Below are 18,104 nucleotides of genomic sequence, written 5' to 3'. Positions count from 1 at the left end.
TATCTAACTGTAATGAAGAATATTTGTGTGCGTAAAACTCATATCCACTGATGAGAAAATAAAGTAAACCTGCGTCTCATTTCTCTCTCTATGTCATAAATCAGTTTATCATGAACACGAGTTCAGTCTCTGGAGAGTAATGATGGAGAAACTGAACTTTTCAACTCCGAGTCAATTGAATCAAATACTTTGAGAAATGATTCAGTGAATCACGACTCGTGCTGCTCAAACAGTGAACATGAACGAGAACAACAAACATTAACAAACTAAACATGTTTTCATCAAAGAGTAATCATTTAAATATAATCTATAATTCATTAAATACTAAATGTAGATCATAAATGCCTGAAATATGAAGTTTATTAATTTGTAGTGTTAGTTTTGAGTGTTTTTTGTTGTCTAAACAGGTCATGGAAGACTTTTAACTCTTTTAATTATTCTCTTCTTACAGATGGCTTGTATTAAAGAGGAGACTGAAGACATGAACATTGAGTTTAATAAAGAAGAGACTGAATACATAAAGATTGAAGAAACATTCAGAGTGAAACATGAAGAAACTGAGGAACAAACAGGTTGGTTTCATTCTCAAAGCTGAACTCAGTCATTTGATCATTATTAAAATGTCCAGCTCTACAGAAATAGAGAATATACAGAAGTATAATCTTACAGATAATATTACAGAATCCATTCATTCCAGCATAATATCATTCAGGTATAAATTCCTGTTTAATTGATCATGAAATGGTTTAATTAAGGTTTGCAGATGCTGAATGAATTTCCAGTTTCAAATCATTATTAAACAGCAGCACAAACTCTGTGAAATCAGCAGCTCTTCCTTCAGACGCACTCAGTGTCTGAATTCACTCAGTCGTTTCATTCAAGTGGACTTACTGTAGAGCAAGGGTTAGGGTTTGGTTACTTGTAATTAAGCATTATTAACTCCTTACTCTAGTGAGTACATGTAGTAATGTGTAACTACATCACTTTAAAATTCAGTGTTTCCATTAAATGTGACCCCGGACCACAAAACTGTCAGTCACACGGGTATATTTGTATAATAGCCAACAATACACTGTATGAGTCAAAATTATGCCAAAAAGCATTAGGATATTAAGTAAAGATCATGTTCTATTAAGATATGTTGTCTGTTATTTTAGTCTGTTATATTCAAACTAATCCTGTATGAGCGCTCTCTCTCTCTCTCTCTCTCTCTGAAATCCCACCAGTGTAAAAATGCAGGAAAGACTGTTGACATGGTAGCTATGTTTAAGTCTTTAGTAGAATCCCGAGTGATGATTGAGTACACATACTATCAATATACTGATAATGTTGCTTTTTTTGAATGGAGATGGTGTGTGAGAGAGGCACTGGTGTTTGTAAGTGAATATGAAAATTTAGTTTTTAATTGGTAAAATAAGTTTTATTTGTACTTAATTGTTTGTAAATGCATGTTATGTTTAACCCTTAGATTGTTTTGAATAAAAGGGTTTTAAACGTCTCTCTCTCTCTCTCTCTCGATGCACTGATCACATGTTGTATTTCTGCACAGACACATTTCAGTACATTCACGTTGTTTTCACACACAGGATAATGTTTGGATTTGTCCTGTGTATGTTTCTGTGTACTTCAGTATATATGCAGGTCAAGGTTGGTTTAGGGTTTTTTGGCTTCTCCATGTGGTTCTGTTTAGTATCGTAACTGGACTGGTCTAAAATATAAACAAGCTCTTTTCTGTTACACACACTATACACTGTGGATTCTCAAACGTGTTTTTTGTGTGGGTGCTTTAGTGTACATAAATGTATGAATTATTTGGACTTATTTGGTTATTTGGTGTCCTTTTGGAGTCTGCATGTGTTCTCTTTTTGAAAAGACCTAAATTTACCTTAAAAAGCTGAAAAATACAGTTTTGTGAGAATCACACTTCAATCTGATGTATGCTTAATTTCACGATAAGTGTGAGATTAATCGTGATTAATTGCAATTAAAATTGAATCTATTGACAGCCATAATTTTGATGTTAAATCCACTATTGTATTATATATAATTGTTCTAAACACAGTATTTAGTTTAATTACATCAGTAGTCACTGTAATTAAATTACAGAAAAAATAGGAGTAATGGATAATTTGACATGGTTTAGTATAAGATTTTTGCCCATCTTTTGAAAAATGCAGTTTTAAATGTAAAAAAAAAATCACTTTTACCAGTAAATGCTCCACTATTTGCTATTTGACTGACTGAAAGACATTTTCACAAGTATTGTTCAGTTGGATTTATATCTAAATATTATAAAAATCACAATTATAACAATAAAAACTACTTTGTCAAAGTTTAGTATTTTTTTGTAATAAAAATCAGTTTTATGTATCGTTACATTATGATGAGACCCTACTTAGAAAATGAAAAAAAAAAAATCCTCAATCAACATTTTTTGAGAAACAAAAAAATTGCTAAACTTTAATTAAAAAAAATGTTATTGTCATAATTGTGATTTCATAATATTGACAATAACATTTTTTTATCACTATTCTGCAGAGTTTAGCTCCATCCCTGATCAAACACACTTGGGGAAAAAATTAGCCCAACCCCAAAATGTAACAGTAAAGGCTGATTTATATTTCTGTGTCACACCTACACCGGAGCCTCTGCACAGTAGTCTATACGTCTGGTCTCTGCACTCCCAAAACCTAATCAACATAAAGCTGTAAACATGGTAATCAAATTCCAGCCTCCAGTCTCCCAGTCTCCACAAGTGTCCAGTCAGTCAGTAGCTGTGTCTCATTTCATTTAATTTCAAAGGCTGCATCCTTAAAAGGACAAATCCTGTGAAGCATGCGGTATATGGAGTGTCCTTAGCCAGAATTAAACAAGACGTCCTTCGTAGGACACACAGGCAGGAAAGGAAACAGGAAGTATATCGTTGCTATGCGAACACATTCACGGCAGCCTTGTTGCGCTCTCAGCAAATGAATGAAAATTATTAATGAATTTGTAATTTGAAAAGAGAATGTACTTGTTTTATTTTTTATTTTGATTGCTTGAGGAACTGGCTTATGTACAACAGATATCTGTTACAGAGACAAAGGAGGATAGGAAGAACAAAGTTTAACCCTTTGAGCGGTACTGTCCCACATATGGGATTTTTATTTCTGTGCCCCTGGGCGTACGGTCCCACATATGGGATTTCGAACGTTCAGTGACATCACATAACTGCCAGATTCAAATTGCTCTTTCGCGCTCTGGCTGAGAGACGGACGCGCGCAGCTCTTGTCATATATCACAACTATGCAGTGTTTTCAGCCACATAACGTTTCTTTTAAGGTTTCAGACATTTAAATACGCATAAGCACCATTAAAACAATATATTTAGAGTTTATAAAATACACACTGATGTCAGACATCAGTGGAAGGAGCATTAACAATCCATTCATATACAATTTGCCGACATTTATTCATATCAGACACACATAATGGGCCCAAGTAACTACAAAGTTTACTCTATTATTCTTCCAGTTCACCAGCCACTTACTTGCATATATTTCGGGAGAAAATGATGAATTCACTTGCTGTAAATCCGACTGACAGGACTCTGCGAACTGCGGGGGAAACTAAGATGGCGGCGCCCATCTCGCGTTATAGATCAAGATAAAGATCATTTATAAAGGCTTTTAAACAACAAAACACACTCACTTATTTGAGGATCGGAATATCAGATAGTTGATGACATGGTAAGCAAGTTTGTGAATATTTTAAATAAACAAGGAAAACAAAATAATAGCGATCCACCTGTCATACAGTGTTATTGTGGCTGCGCTCAGCGCTCGGGACACGCATGACGCGTCGCTATGGAAACATTAAAGGCAAACGTTCTAAAATAATGGTCGCCTTAAAAAAACTCACTCTGGGGGGACAGTTAGAATATTTTAAACTCACGCTCGAAAGGGTTAAAACAAAAACAAGCATGAAACTACTTACATTTAAACACATCTTCGCTTGTATGTACATTTGCAGACGCCGCAATTTATTTATTTATTTATTTTTTATCAAATAAATGACGGTTGATAACAGCGACGCAAAGGATTGTGGGCTATCTGCAGCAGTGAAGGATACACCTCATGCATCCTCCGAATTCCTGCGAAAGAAGGATGCATTCAAAGGTCGCGTTCGGAGAGTCCTACTTACTTTTCTGAAATGATACAGCCTCAATGACGTATGCAACCTTTGAATGTGACCTCCGGAGGATGCAACCTTCGAAATGAGACACAGCTTCTCTCTCAGCCACTTTTTCCTGGTGGCTTTATCTGGTCTCCCCATGTCAATTACTGCAATGAAACACAGGTGTTTATCATTTGCACTTGACCACCGCTCGTCTCCTGCCTCTCTCTCCCGCTGCTGAACCACGCCCCCCTTGACACACACTCGCTCTTCTCCGATTGCTCCACACCAATCTTTTGACCCGAGGGAGGGATTCTAACAGACCAATCACAGCGCTTGCGGTCTGTGTAGAATTGACGTGTTGTTACATTATAGCACAGAGATGTTGCACATCAGGCTACATTGTAGGCTACGCGTGGTACTCGTAGCCTACACTGTACCTACAGCGTACACGTGACGCAGAAATATAAATCGTCCTTAAGTCTTCAGGAATGCATGAAAATTACAGGCAGGTGTTTTTGATTAGGGATGAAAAACAGTGGTCCTCCAGTACCAAACCTGCCCATCCCTGATCCATAGGATTGGATTGGATAGGATAGGATAGGGTATAGAACATACATGTTGTTCATTTTAATGCTTTAAATGTCTAAATTGTTTTATGTCTATTTTTGTCCTAGACCTAATGTCACTGAAAGAAGGGAGTCATGAACCTAATGAAAGGGAAGAAGAGAAAAAACATTATGATAAACATCATGATCTCATGAATGGGGAAAGATCGACACAGGTTTCCTCACAAAAAAGAGCTCAAAAGACAGGAACTAAGAGTTTCACACACAAAAAACACCTTGAAGTCCACATGAGAATTCATACTGGAGAGAAGCATTTCACCTGCCAGCAATGTGGACAGATTTTCAGACATAAAGGAAGCCTTAAATACCACATGAGAATTCACACTGGAGAGAAACCTTTCACCTGCCAACAGTGTGGAAAGAGTTTCACACGTGAAGAAAACCTTATAGTCCACATGAGAATTCACACTGGAGAAAAGCCATATATCTGCCAACAATGTGGAAAGAGTTTCAGTCAAAAGGGAAGCCTTAAAGACCACATGAAAATTCACACTGGAGAAAAGCCATTCACCTGCCAACAATGTGGACAAAGATTCAGACATAAAGGAAGCCTTAAAATCCACATGAGAATCCATACTAAAGAAAAGCCTTTCACCTGCAAACAATGTGGAAAGAGTTTCAGTCATAAAGGAAGCCTTATAGGCCACATGAGAATTCACACTGGAGAGAAGCCTTACACCTGCCAACAGTGTGGAAAGAGTTTCACACATGAAGAAAACCTTAAAGTCCACATGAGAGTTCACACTGGAGAAAAGCCATATATCTGCCAACAATGTGGACAGAGTTTCAGTCAAAAGGGAAGCCTTACAGCCCACATGAAAATTCACACGGGAGAGAAGCCTCACACCTATCAAGAGTGTGGAAAGAATTTCAGTAATAAAGGAAAACTTGAAATCCACATGAGAATTCACACTGGAGAAAAGCCTTTCACCTGCCAACTGTGTGGACAGACTTTTAGTGAGAAAGGAAACCTTACAGTCCACATGAGAACTCACACTGGAGAAAAGCCTCATACCTGTCAAGAGTGTGGAAAGAGTTTCAGTCAAAAAGGAAGCCTTAAAGACCACATGAGAATCCACACTGGAGAAAAGCCTTACAGCTGTCAAGAGTGTGGACACAGTTTCACTGTAAAAGGAAATCTTAAAGTCCACATGAGAATTCACACTGGAGAAAAGCCTTACACCTGCCAACAGTGTGGACAGAGTTTCAGTCAAAAAGGAAGCCTTAAAGACCACATGAGAACTCACACCGGAGAAAAGCCTCATACCTGCAGTCTGTGTGGGAATGGCTTCACACGGGAACGAAGCCTTAGGGAACACATGGATATTCACACTGAAGAGAAGCCATTTACATGTGATCAGTGTGGAAAGAGTTTCATATTTAGAAGGGACCTTAAGGTCCACATGAGGATTCACTCGAAAGAGAACTGAACTGAACTTTTAGAAGTCGTACCTGTGGAAAAAGCAGAGGTGTAAATAGTACCTGAAAACCATTCTTGAGTAAAAGTACAGATACATTACAATGAAAATTAATCCATTACAAGTTAGCATTTCTAAAACAACTTGAGTAAAAGTCTTGGAGTATCTGATTTTAACTGTACTTAAAGGGATAGTTCACTCAAAAATGAAAATTTGATGTTTATCTGCTTACCCCCAGGGCATCCAAAATGTAGGTGACTTTGTTTCTTCAGTAGAACACAAATGATGATTTTTAACTCCAACCATTGCAATCTGTCAGTTGTATAATCCATGTCAATGGGAACTCCATCTATGAGAGTCAAAAAATATGTATATATATATATATCTTATATACCTGTGGGTGGGGACTTTGATCAGTTATGGCCACCTATGGACTCTGACTCGCGATGGAAGCCTATGGACTCTGACTCACTATGGTCATCTACGGACTCTGACCTGCCGTGGTCATCCACGAACTCTGACCCGCCGTGGTCATCTACGGACCCGCCGTGGTCATCCACAGACTCTGACCCGCCTGTGGTCATTCACGGACTCTGACCCGCCGTGGTCATCCACGGCACCTGACCTGCCGTGGCTGCCCGACTCTCCTGACCTGCCTAGGCTCTCGAACTGCTATGGCCACCCACGGCCTCTGACCCGCCGTGGCTGCCAGACACTCCTGACCCACTGTGGCTAGCCGACACTCCTGACCTGCCGTGGCTGTCCGAGTTCCTGGACCTGCATTGGAGACCCCTTACCTGTCTGCCAATAGGTCTCCAATGCACCCACCCCTCTCCCTGATTATGCCATTCATAGTGTGAGAGCGTACCTTCCGGAAGGGGGCGTTATGTCACGATTCCTGTCAGTTCCTGGACTTCAATTCCCATGATCCTCCCTGCCAGTCACATGCACACATTCCACACCAATCATCAATTGCCACATACAGCTGAAGCACATTATCTGGACTATTTAAGACTCACTCACACACCACCTCATTGCGAAGTCTTGTTAACCTGTGTTGCAATTCCGAGTGTTATTATCCTGTCTGCCTGTCTGTTACCGATACTGTCTGTTACCCGATTACGATTCTCTGCCACCTACCTTTGGACTGTTTAATGTTACCTGGACCTGGGTATGATATCTGCCTGGCCCGATCTACTGCCTGTATCCTGACCACGATTCTGCCTGTCCCTTGTTATACCTGTCTGCTCCTGTTTGACCCTGCCGGTATGACCACACTCTTTTATAATGAAAGCTTGCAATTGGATCCCTGCCTGAGTCCCACTTTGTTACAGCAACTATGTCTTGAAGTTGTGAAAAAGAAGAAAAAAAAGTAGCAGGATCATCACTAAAAGTCCAACAATCTTACCAGTACTTTAATAGTAGAAAAGAGTATTTTTGAATTATGACAATTTTTTAAAGTAATGTCAAAAAAACGGTTTGATCTATTTAACTACTTTTTGAAACTTCGTCAACCAATCTCTCAAAGATTTATACGGGACTTGTAATTTATCTTTGAGCCATTAACGGTCAGCCCTCCTGCACTCTTGCCTAAGAGTATTGCTATTGCTGTTCAACCAGGGCTGAGTCTTGACTTTCCTCTTCCTAGTTTTCAAAGGAGCCACAGAATTCAGAACATGAAGTGTTAACCCTCTGGAGTCTGAGGCTGATTTGGGGCCTAGAGAAGTTTTGACATGCCCTGACATTTGTGCTTTTTTCAGTTGTTCATAAACATGTAAATGACAAAAGTGTCATTACACTGTATTCAGCACAAACTAGGCTACAATAATATGTGAGGAACATGTATGTACATGTTTGTGTTTTTGAAGGAATAATGTTTATGCGTGGTTACTGAAAAAACAAAAAACTTAAGTCACTGAAATAAGGCCAAAAAAGTATAGTAAATCTGTGTTTACAATACTTTAGGGTATTGTAGGTTGTAAACTAGAGTTTTTGCTTCAAAATTATGTAAAAATTATGCTGCCTACTCCTTCATATAAAACAATATATTGATTTAGTTTTTGTAAGACACTTTTTGCCAAGAAACACAGTATGCGTGGAGGCGTGAATCACCACTGAATAATGGGCCATTCTCACCTGAGAAGACAAAAGAATTGGATAGTAATGAGCTGAAATGACTTGCATATTAATGAGGCATTTCAGTCAGGTAGGCTGTGAAAAAAACCTTCTGTGATGTCTCAAGCTCATCATAATATATGAAACATACAGAAAAATATTATTACAATATAAAGTAATGGTTTTATATTATACTTTAAAATATAATGTATTTCTGTGATGCAAAGAGTCTGAATATAGGCTTTTAGTTTAAAAGCATGCACATATGGAGAAATATTGGATTATGTCAATTTTCTATACAGAGGAGTTATATTTATTTAATATTCATTGTCATTACTATGAGCGCTGGTGTTTTCAATTCATCCTTGAAGTCGGAGGGCACTCTCTGTGCATTTTTAGTCCACAAATTCATCTAAAAGAAGAAGAGGCTATTCCATGAATGGAGTTTCCAATTCATACTGCAGCCGGAGGGCGCTAAAGAAACAAAAACTCATCTAAAATTCATCTATAGAAGAAAAGAAAACAGGAACTAACTGCATGTCTTCTAGAGCTCCCTAACCATGACTTTTACATCCAGATAAACACTTTTCAAGACAATAAATACACGATTGAGACGATGAATGCATGTATTGCCTCTGAATTTGCGTCTGAATAGCGCTGGCTCCGTGGGCGTGGCCGCATTAGCGGGTAATGAGCTGAATCACGGACTTCTGACATGGCTCTCTTTTCATACAGATTACATAAACACAGAAGGTTTGTTTTCGATTTGACTTACATGATTTAAAACCTGACATCTTAACGTTTTTTTAGACATAAGTTTAATTTTTCTGTGATTAGTATTCACTAAGTTACAGTTCATTTTCTGAGAACTATCAGATTGGACTTCGTTCAGAAGGAGAGGAGAAATCATGCATCATGTTAGTGTCACGGTAGAACACAAAGCAAACAGGTAGATCCAAGTGCAGCGATAGGGGTTTATTTAGGGCAAATCCAAAAGCGTAATCCAGTTAACAAGCAGGGGTCAAAATCCAAAAACAGCAGTCCAACAAAAAACTAGAAACAAAACCAGCGAACAAGAAAACCTGGGAACAGACATCTGGGGTGACATTAACAACGAACCACAAACACAGACAGAAACACCTCAGTATAAATACACAAACACTAATGAAATGATGCCAAACAGGTGAGTGCAATGATAATGAGATAATGAGTCCGGGAAGTGCGTGATGGGATATGTAGTCCTTGGGGTGAAACCAGTCCAGGATGGAGTGCCCTCAAGTGGCTAATTCGGGCACTCTCACTGACGGTCGTGACATTACCCTCCCTCAAAGGAGCGGCTACCAGACGCTCCACCAGAAAAACACAAAAAAAAAAAAAAACACCAGCAACTCAGGAGGGAGGTGGACAGGAGGAGGATCAGGGGGAGGGTTGGCGGGTCAGATCCTGGGTGTCCTACTGGACACCAGGGCGGTGCTGGAGGATCTAACCAGGCGACCACTGGCAGGTTTGGAGTCCTGACTGATTGCCAGGGTGGCGCTGGAGGAACCGCCCAGGCTGGTTCCAGTGGTTCAGACGGCCCGGGCCGTGGCGGCAGGGCAAAAGGCTTGGATGACGGTGGCAGAACAGAGGGTCTCGGCGGCGGTGGCAGGACAGAAGGTCTGGGCGGCGGTGGCAGGGCAGAAAGCTTGGATGACAGCGGCAGGGCAGAAGGCTTGGATGACAGCGGCAGGGCAGAAGATCTGGATGGTGGCAGGGCAGAAGGCTTGGACGGCGACGGCAGGGCAGGAGGCTTGGACGGTGGCGGCAGGGCAGGCCAAGGGTGCTCCGTGGTCGTATCAGGGAGAGCGGGCAGCTCGATGGCCGTATCAGGGAGAGCGGGCAGCTCTGGGAGGGCAGCGGGCTCGGGCTGCTCTGGGAGAGCAGCGGGCCCGGGCTGCTCTGGGACGGCAGCGGGCCCGGGCTGCTCTGGGACGGCAGCGGGCCCGGGCTGCTCTGGGACGGCAGCGGGCCCGGGCTGCTCCGGTGGCGCCGGCAGCGGGCCCGGGCTGCTCCGGTGGCGCCGGCAGGGCAAGGCGCTTCGGTGGCGCCGGCAGGGCAAGGCGCTTCGGTGAAGCCAGAGCAGTCTCTATGGTCGGAGGGTCTTGCAGATCGGAGGAAGCCCTCTTCCTCCTTCTCCTCCGCTTACGAGGGTGAGGCGGTGGCTCACCCAAACTGGACTCACTGACTGGAGCGGGCTCTGAAGTGGACTCACCGACTGGAGCGGGCTCTGAAGTGGACTCACTGACTGGAACGGCCTCTGGAGTGGACTCACTGACTGGAACGGGCTCTGGAGTGGACTCACTGACTGGAGCGGGCTCTAGAGTGGACTCACTGACTGGAGCGGACTCACAGGCTGGAGCGGACTCACTGGCTGGAGCGGACTCACTGGCTGGAGCGGACTCACTGGCTGGAGCGGCCTCCAGGCCTTGAAAGATGAATGAAGCCTTCTTCCTTCTCCTCCTCCTCCCCTTACCGGGGTGAAGCTGAGGCTCAGTGCCCACTTCCCCTGTGCCTTCTGAAACGGATTCATGGGCTGGAACATCTACACTGGTGACGGCCTCCGTGCCCGTATGAGGATGACTCTGTGAAGCCCGTTCTCTCCGACGGCTGAGATAAGCGGCAAATCTCCAGAAGTCTACACTCTGTAGCCCCTTCATCTCCCCTTCATCTCGCATTGGGGCAGCAATTAAAAAGGTCTTTCAAAGCCGCATCATTGTAACTCAGCCCCACCGCCATCGCCCAAAAGACCTTGGCAAAGCAGCCTACCTCCCATCCGTCTTGCCGTAGGGCCCTCAATGCCCGAAGTTGAGCCATCCGCTCCTTACTGTGGACCGGGAAAGGGATCCGGAACTCCATGCCGCTGGATCTATTATCTGGTGGTTCGTTCTGTCACGGTAGAACACAAAGCAAACAGGTAGATCCAAGTGCAGCGATAGGGGTTTATTTAGGGCAAATCCAAAAGCGTAATCCAGTTAACAAGCAGGGGTCAAAATCCAAAAACAGCAGTCCAACAAAAAACTAGAAACAAAACCACCGAACAAGAAAACCTGGGAACAGACATCTGGGGTGACATTAACAACAAACCACAAACACAGACAGAAACACCTCAGTATAAATACACAAACACTAATGAAATGATGCCAAACAGGTGAGTGCAATGATAATGAGATAATGAGTCCGGGGAGTGCGTGATGGGATATGTAGTCCTTGGGGTGAAACCAGTCCAGGATGGAGTGCCCTCAAGTGGCTAATTCGGGCACTCTCACTGACGGTCGTGACAGTTAGTTTTCTTTATTTTACAAAAAGCACAACATTGTGTTTTTACTCTGAGTGTATACAAATAAAAGAAGATATTCTATAGTTTCAATTGATATATTACTTATGTCTCTATGACAAAAAATGACGGAGTATTTTAAGTCTGTTTTGCTGCAATGTGAAAAAAAACCTGCAAAACTCGTCGGCGCGTTTTCAGACCTCAGAGTGTTAAACTGGATAATCACCTCCTCAGGTCCCATACCAGAACAAGGACTGAAAAACATCTAGCACCCACACACATATTTAAGAGAATTCAACATAATTAACTGAAAATCAAACATTGAGTAAGCCTCAGTAGATAGAAGTCTGCATTTAAACTTATTTTTAAAAAGGCCCCCACCCTGTCCAACTGATCTCGGGGAGCTAAAAAAGCTACAGTTCACACATTATTTGTCCGATTATCCACTATAGTGGGCAAATGATCAGGTGAATCCCCCTGACCACTCCCAAGCCACGCCCCATCCCACGAACCCATTATTTGTCCGATTACCCACTATAATTGGCAAATGACCCGACGACCCTCTCTGACCACTCCCAAGCCACGCCCCCGTCCCACGGACCCACTATATGTCCAATTACCCACTATAGTTGGCAAATGAACTGTTGCCCCATGTTGAACACTGCAGTTGCATTGGGATCACTTTATTGGGCCACTGGGATAATTGTTCACTAACCAGTTAAACCATTATCATTCAACAAGTTGAACTGTAGCTCTTGTCCTGATACAAACTTTTTTACTGCACTTGGCAGGCCCCCCCGAGTCTGTAGCACCAAGTTTCGTCGCAAAATTCCACCGTCCACGAATCCATTATCGGTCAATGGAATAAACTGAAATGGATCTTCAATCTCAGCCCCAAAAGGTCTAGAGAGTCAGGACTTGTGCTCCTGTCTACGTCTCAGCTCCCCTATTAGAATAATATATAAATAAAGTTTATCTGATCTTCTTGAAACTCAGGATTCTGATAGAGGGTGCTGAGACGTAGACAGGAGCGCAAGTTTTGTGGGGCAGAACCTTCCTGAGCCAAGAACGGAGATCCCAGTTTAGTTCATTTCATTGAACTGAATATGGGTTCGCGACGGTGGATTTTGTGACAAAACTTGTATCTGCTAACTTGGGGGGGGGGCCTGCTGAGTGCAGGTAAATAGGTTTCATCAAAATGGTTAAAAACAGGAAAGGTTAAAAACACCATGTCCATGAACCTATTATCTGGACCCCATTCAATAACCTGGAATTGGGACAACTTGGTGCGGAAAACACAAAATCCTAGACATCATTTATAACACCGCTACCATACTTGGCATACTCATTTGGATGCATTCCACTAAGTTTAAGGTGATTTGGGACCTTCTGGTATGAACGGGATCCGAAAACAAAAAGACATCCCACTTCCCAATTATGTAGTGCGGCCAAATGGGTTCCCGGACAAAGTGTTTATAGATGCTTTTTCACATTTTATATAATTTTTTTTATGGATAAAACCACCGGTACCATGCTTGGTGCACTCGGTCGGATGCATTTCACTAACTTTCAAATCATTTGGGACCTTTTGGTATGAACGGGAGCCGAAAACACAAAGACATCCCACTTCCCAATTATGTAGTGGCTGCCAAATAATGGGTTCCTGGGTCCCGGTTCCACAGAGTTTTCAGATGATATTTCCTATTTTATATAAAGTTCTATGGATTAAAATCCTTTAATTGCACTAAGCACACTCAGTCGGATGCATTCCACTGACTTTCAAGTCATTTGGAACCTTCTGGTACGAATAGAAGTCGAAAAAACAAAGACATCCCAGATATCATTTATTTAGTGGCCGCCAAATAATGGGTCTGCGGACACTGTATTTATGCAATTTGTTTTGCAGCCAAAAAAGACAAGAACACAATTAAAAGAACATTTTTTTTAATTTAAAACACAGTTAAAATAACTTTTTTTAATTTAAAACACACAATTATAATAAAATATAAAAACACAATATTAAAAACAAAAAAAATTAAACATTTTACATCCTAAAAAAAAATTCCTACTCCATATCTGCATCAGCCTTTGTTCTTCCGCCACTGCAGTCGGTGAGGCTGGCACCTGAGGTGGTAAGGCCTGCCACCCAAAGCAGCTGAACGTCCGGCCGGGCGTCGGGTGGGGCCTCGGCCTTGGAGAAGTCGGAGACCAGGGGGATGGCCGGCTCTGAATCCCGCAAGATTTGAAGCTTCCCCGCAGTCACCGACCTCTCCAGTGATCTCACCGTCTTTAACCTGCAACGACTCCTTAAACATTATAAAAACAATTGCAGTATTCTTTAATGTATGAAATAGCTGTTTGTTTAATGTAAAACAACTGGTCAAACACGATCAGTCAGTCAGCAGTCACTTTTAAGACTGACATGCCCCTGTGGCCTCTTTCCAGGTGCCTCTTGGGGTATTTCACCAGCTTGCCGCAGAGTGGACAAACCAAATTGGCCAGCCTCACTCTGTGGCGGCCAAGCTGGGCCAAGAGGCCTCTCTGTTCTGCATTCTCTGTTCTAGTTCATGGACTGTCCTCGGGTGTTTGCTGATGTTGACGATCCATGCGGGGCACATAGGGCACTTGACTGCTATATGAAAAGATGATTTTAATAGGAGAAAAATGAAAAAAAAAAAGTTTGAACACAGTGTATGACGCAAAATGATTTATTACTGTGTAATAAACGATTCCTAACACTTTGTGATGGCACAAGGAACTAGGATCACAGAATAGTTAAACTTACCGGAGCTGTATCTTTTTGACATGATCTGTAAAGAAGTATTTTATAACATTAATAAATTATTGTACGTGTGTAGTTGTTTTTTTTTTTTTGGGAAAAGCAGACAACAAATATAACAACTAGAGACCGCAAGCTTTCAAATTATATATAGTTTGTCAATATTACTTTAGGTTTAGACTAAGATATGACTGTTTTAAATGTTTTTACTTGTTTTATTGCAGTGACCTTCCAAGGCTGAAAGATTCATCTATGTCTATATATATATATATATATATATATATATATATATATATATATATATATATAAAAACATCACAATTACGTTGGTGTCTACCGGTAACCCATACTGTATCGATCAATGCCGAAAGATTTACATGCGTACAATTTATAATAAAACAAATGTATAAAGATAAATGTCCCACTAGAAGGATGACCCTCCGAGACCATGGCCTTAAATAACAGACCTGGATGCTCAGATTTAGGCCGAAAAATATATATATACGGATTATAATTCATAAGAATCTTGCGATAAAGCTTTATGAGCAGTGTGTACTGGTGAACTAACCCCAACTGTACTACCGATAGAGGACGAAAAATGTATGTATGCCATTTATAATAACACTTAACTGCATGAATTAAGAATAATATTACAGATTATCTCACCTTTCTTGAAGAGTCAGCATCAGTATCCACAAATTGGAGGTTGTACTCCCCTTTTTTAACCAATAGCAGCACTTGTTAATTACCATGACAACTAATCACCTGTCCATGAACAAGGAACGCCCACTAATCAAAAATGCCCCGCCCACTTTAAATTTAATTTTTGTTGTTGTTTTTTTTCCTTTTTTTTTGTCAGTATTATTTTGCCCTCATTTTTTTTAAATTAAATGTGTATAAGAAATGTGTTTTGCATCAAAACAGACATGACAGTAGGAACTTTGAAAACATTTATTGAACAAAATAATAACAATAACAAAAATGGAACAATAAAAGAACAATAACAATTAAAAAAAAAAAAAAGTTTGCTTCCTGGGACGCTTGACCACCTTCAGGAGCATCATCCTTTTCAAGGGGGACAGCTGTACCCGTGGGAACCCCTTCCTGGGCGTACCCACTTTCTGCCGTGGCTTAGACGGCCTAGGTTGCTCCTGAAAAAAATGAGAAAGGCAAAGAGTCAGCAAACACACCTACTCGTCGCACAAACAGTTAAATGAGCCCCCCGTGAGAAGACATTTACATTTACATTTATTCATTTGGCAGACGCTTTTATCCAAAGCGACTTACAAGTGAGGAATACAATAAGCGAGTGGTCATGACGAGGCAAATAGACAAGAACTGCTCACAATACAAGTTATAGGCAGTGCTCAGAGTATCATAAGCTACAATAGAGAGGGATTAGAGGAAGTGAAAGGATAGGTATAAGAAGTTTTTTTTTTTTTTTTTTTTTTTTAAATAAATGAGAAGACCTGTGCCCCCACCCCTCCCAGACTGGTGAAGGGTATTAGAGAAAGTGAAGTTGTTAGAGAGAGCAGCAGGGGTTGCTGAGTCCTTTGGATGAATCCAGGTCTCAGTCAAGCCCAAGATATTAAGAGAAGAATTAGTAGCAAAGGCTGGAATGAAGTCAGCTTTGTTAACTGCTGACTGACAATTCCATAGACCCACAGAGACAGAGGAGTAAATAGGGCGCAGGTTAGAAGGATTGCGCCGCCTTTTACGTGGGTTAGTGGAGCGTTGCCGAGAGACAACAGGAATGTATTGAAAGCATATGCTGAAGATGAAGGAAAAGTGTGAAAGGAAGGAAAAAGCCTATGTGCCTACCGGTGTTGCTGCTCAGTGGAGTCGTGCAGGTAGAGTCGCAGGTCTTTACCCGAGTTGGTCTTCACACGAGGAGGCTGAACGCTCCCGGTGACGCTTCTGCGACAGCTTGCACACACAATAAATACACTGCTTATTAACACATGATCGAAAACAGCTAGGCCCACCTTGCAAATTAGCACTGCAAAAGCCTAAACCCGTGAATGGCTGAAAACCGAAACTAAACTTTGCACCAATAACACCAATAAAGTCTGCAAACGCGGCTGTTATTCTAATCAAGTACAATAAGAATACAATTATAGTCAATGTAGAGAATAGGACAAGTGCAGATTCGGAAGGGGAATCCTTTCTAGCAGCAAATAATAAATGAAGCAACTGACCCATACAGATATTAAAGCAAAACACTTATGCGCTCTTGCCGCCACCACTGCCAGCTCACTAGTCCAGACGGACTTACGGAAGCAGATTCCCTTCGAGTCGAGCTCCCCCGACAGGCTGCCATAGGGCAATGGGCTGAAGGAGGCTGGCAGCGCATGTCGGGTTTGGCCGTCCCTTCGCTGACCTATTTGTGGCCTTCGGGACCCCTGGGTGGTGTCCTCACCCTCCAGGGCGTAGAAGCGGTCAGCTGTGGAGGTGTCGTGGCACATGAACTGAACCACCTTGTACCGATCCCCGGGGCTGTGCAGTACATGTAGCGGCGCTACTAGTTTAACTACATTTTTCAGTAGCTTGTATATAGTTCAGCTACTTTTAAAACAGTGTAGCTTTTCCAGTAGTTGACTACATTTTCCAGCAAGTAGCAGTGTAGCCCGACCAAAAGCTACAAGCTACTTTCCGTTTTGCGTTCTGACGAGCCTGCGATGAACTGAAGCAGCACAGCGTCTTCAGATCACGAACTAAAACTGTGCGTTACCGCCATCTATTGTTATATCACGCATCTTGCGGCTTTACAGTTCATCGAGAAGAGATCGCCTGATGATTATGTGAGGACAGGAGTGGGTTTACACTTCACACAAATCGATTAGTAAAGGTTATGCCTAATTTATAAACAAATGATTAAAACGCTGTCTGTGTCGAAAACTTCAAGCACATACAGGTGAATATAATAGCCTTTTTAAATTGATTGTCCTGCTTTATTGCAGTCTATATCAAATGTATGCGAACTATTTTATTACAGTGGTGACCCGCGATAGATTCATTATGATGGGACAGATTAGACTAAGATCACTAAAGGCCTTTGCACACTGAGTCCGAAATTTTCGCATGCGTTTTTTCGTATTCGCAATCCTAAAAATTCGTCACGCACAGAGACCTTGCACACTGAGTCCGATGCGTATTAATGAATGCGTTGCGAAAAAATCGCAAAACAATACAAAATGAAGTCTTCAAGCAGTAAGCACGATTAGTTGTCTCCTCTCTTCTTAAAAAGAGAAAAAGAAAGAGGAAATATTGGGTCCATTCAATCCCGAGATTGCATAGAGAGAAAGGAGAATTCACCTCATTAAGGAGTTTAGGGATTATCCGAGCGTTTCAAAGTTTACTTTAGGATGTCAGTGGCTCAGTTTGATGCTTTACTACTGGCACAATCTGTCTTTATATTCGGTCTCTTTGTATTCCTCACGCTGTTTGTCATTCAGTGCTACTGTTTTGTGCTGTAGAAGACATGGATCAACTTGTCAGATGGACATTCTGGATTTTTGCGTTCGCGTACGGTGGCTCTGAATTGTCAAAACGTCTCTCAAAATGCGTGCCACGGATGCGAAAAACGGCAGAAAATCAAACCTGATCCGAATATTTTTTTGACAGACGAAAGTTTCGGAGACAGTGTGCAAACGCGATTTGACATAACATGAGGTCGAATTTATTTTTTAACG

The 18,104-nt window shown here is 41.7% G+C and overlaps 1 protein-coding gene across 1 annotated transcript; it reads left to right on the top strand.

The window, feature by feature from the left end:
* The first annotated feature begins 420 nt into the window (after positions 1-420).
* LOC125268100 (gastrula zinc finger protein XlCGF57.1-like) lies at positions 421-6,454 on the top strand. Its single transcript, XM_048190211.1, has 2 exons — positions 421-572; positions 4,836-6,454. Exons 1-2 carry the CDS (start codon positions 452-454, stop codon positions 6,215-6,217), a joined length of 1,503 nt encoding a protein of 500 aa, XP_048046168.1. The 5' UTR covers positions 421-451; the 3' UTR covers positions 6,218-6,454.
* Positions 6,455-18,104: the final 11,650 nt, after the last annotated feature.

This window comes from Megalobrama amblycephala, linkage group LG5 (genome assembly GCF_018812025.1).
Source record: "Megalobrama amblycephala isolate DHTTF-2021 linkage group LG5, ASM1881202v1, whole genome shotgun sequence".
Classification (NCBI taxonomy): Eukaryota; Metazoa; Chordata; class Actinopteri; order Cypriniformes; family Xenocyprididae; genus Megalobrama; species Megalobrama amblycephala.
This window is presented reverse-complemented; position numbering and strand designations above follow the sequence as displayed.

Coding starts and splice junctions, on each gene's coding strand:
- LOC125268100 (XM_048190211.1), top strand. CDS start 452: ATGGCTTGTATTAAAGAGGAGACTGAAGACATGAACATTGAGTTTAAT. Junction 573..4,835: donor AGAAACTGAGGAACAAACAG/GTTGGTTTCATT, acceptor TTTTTGTCCTAG/ACCTAATGTCACTGAAAGAA.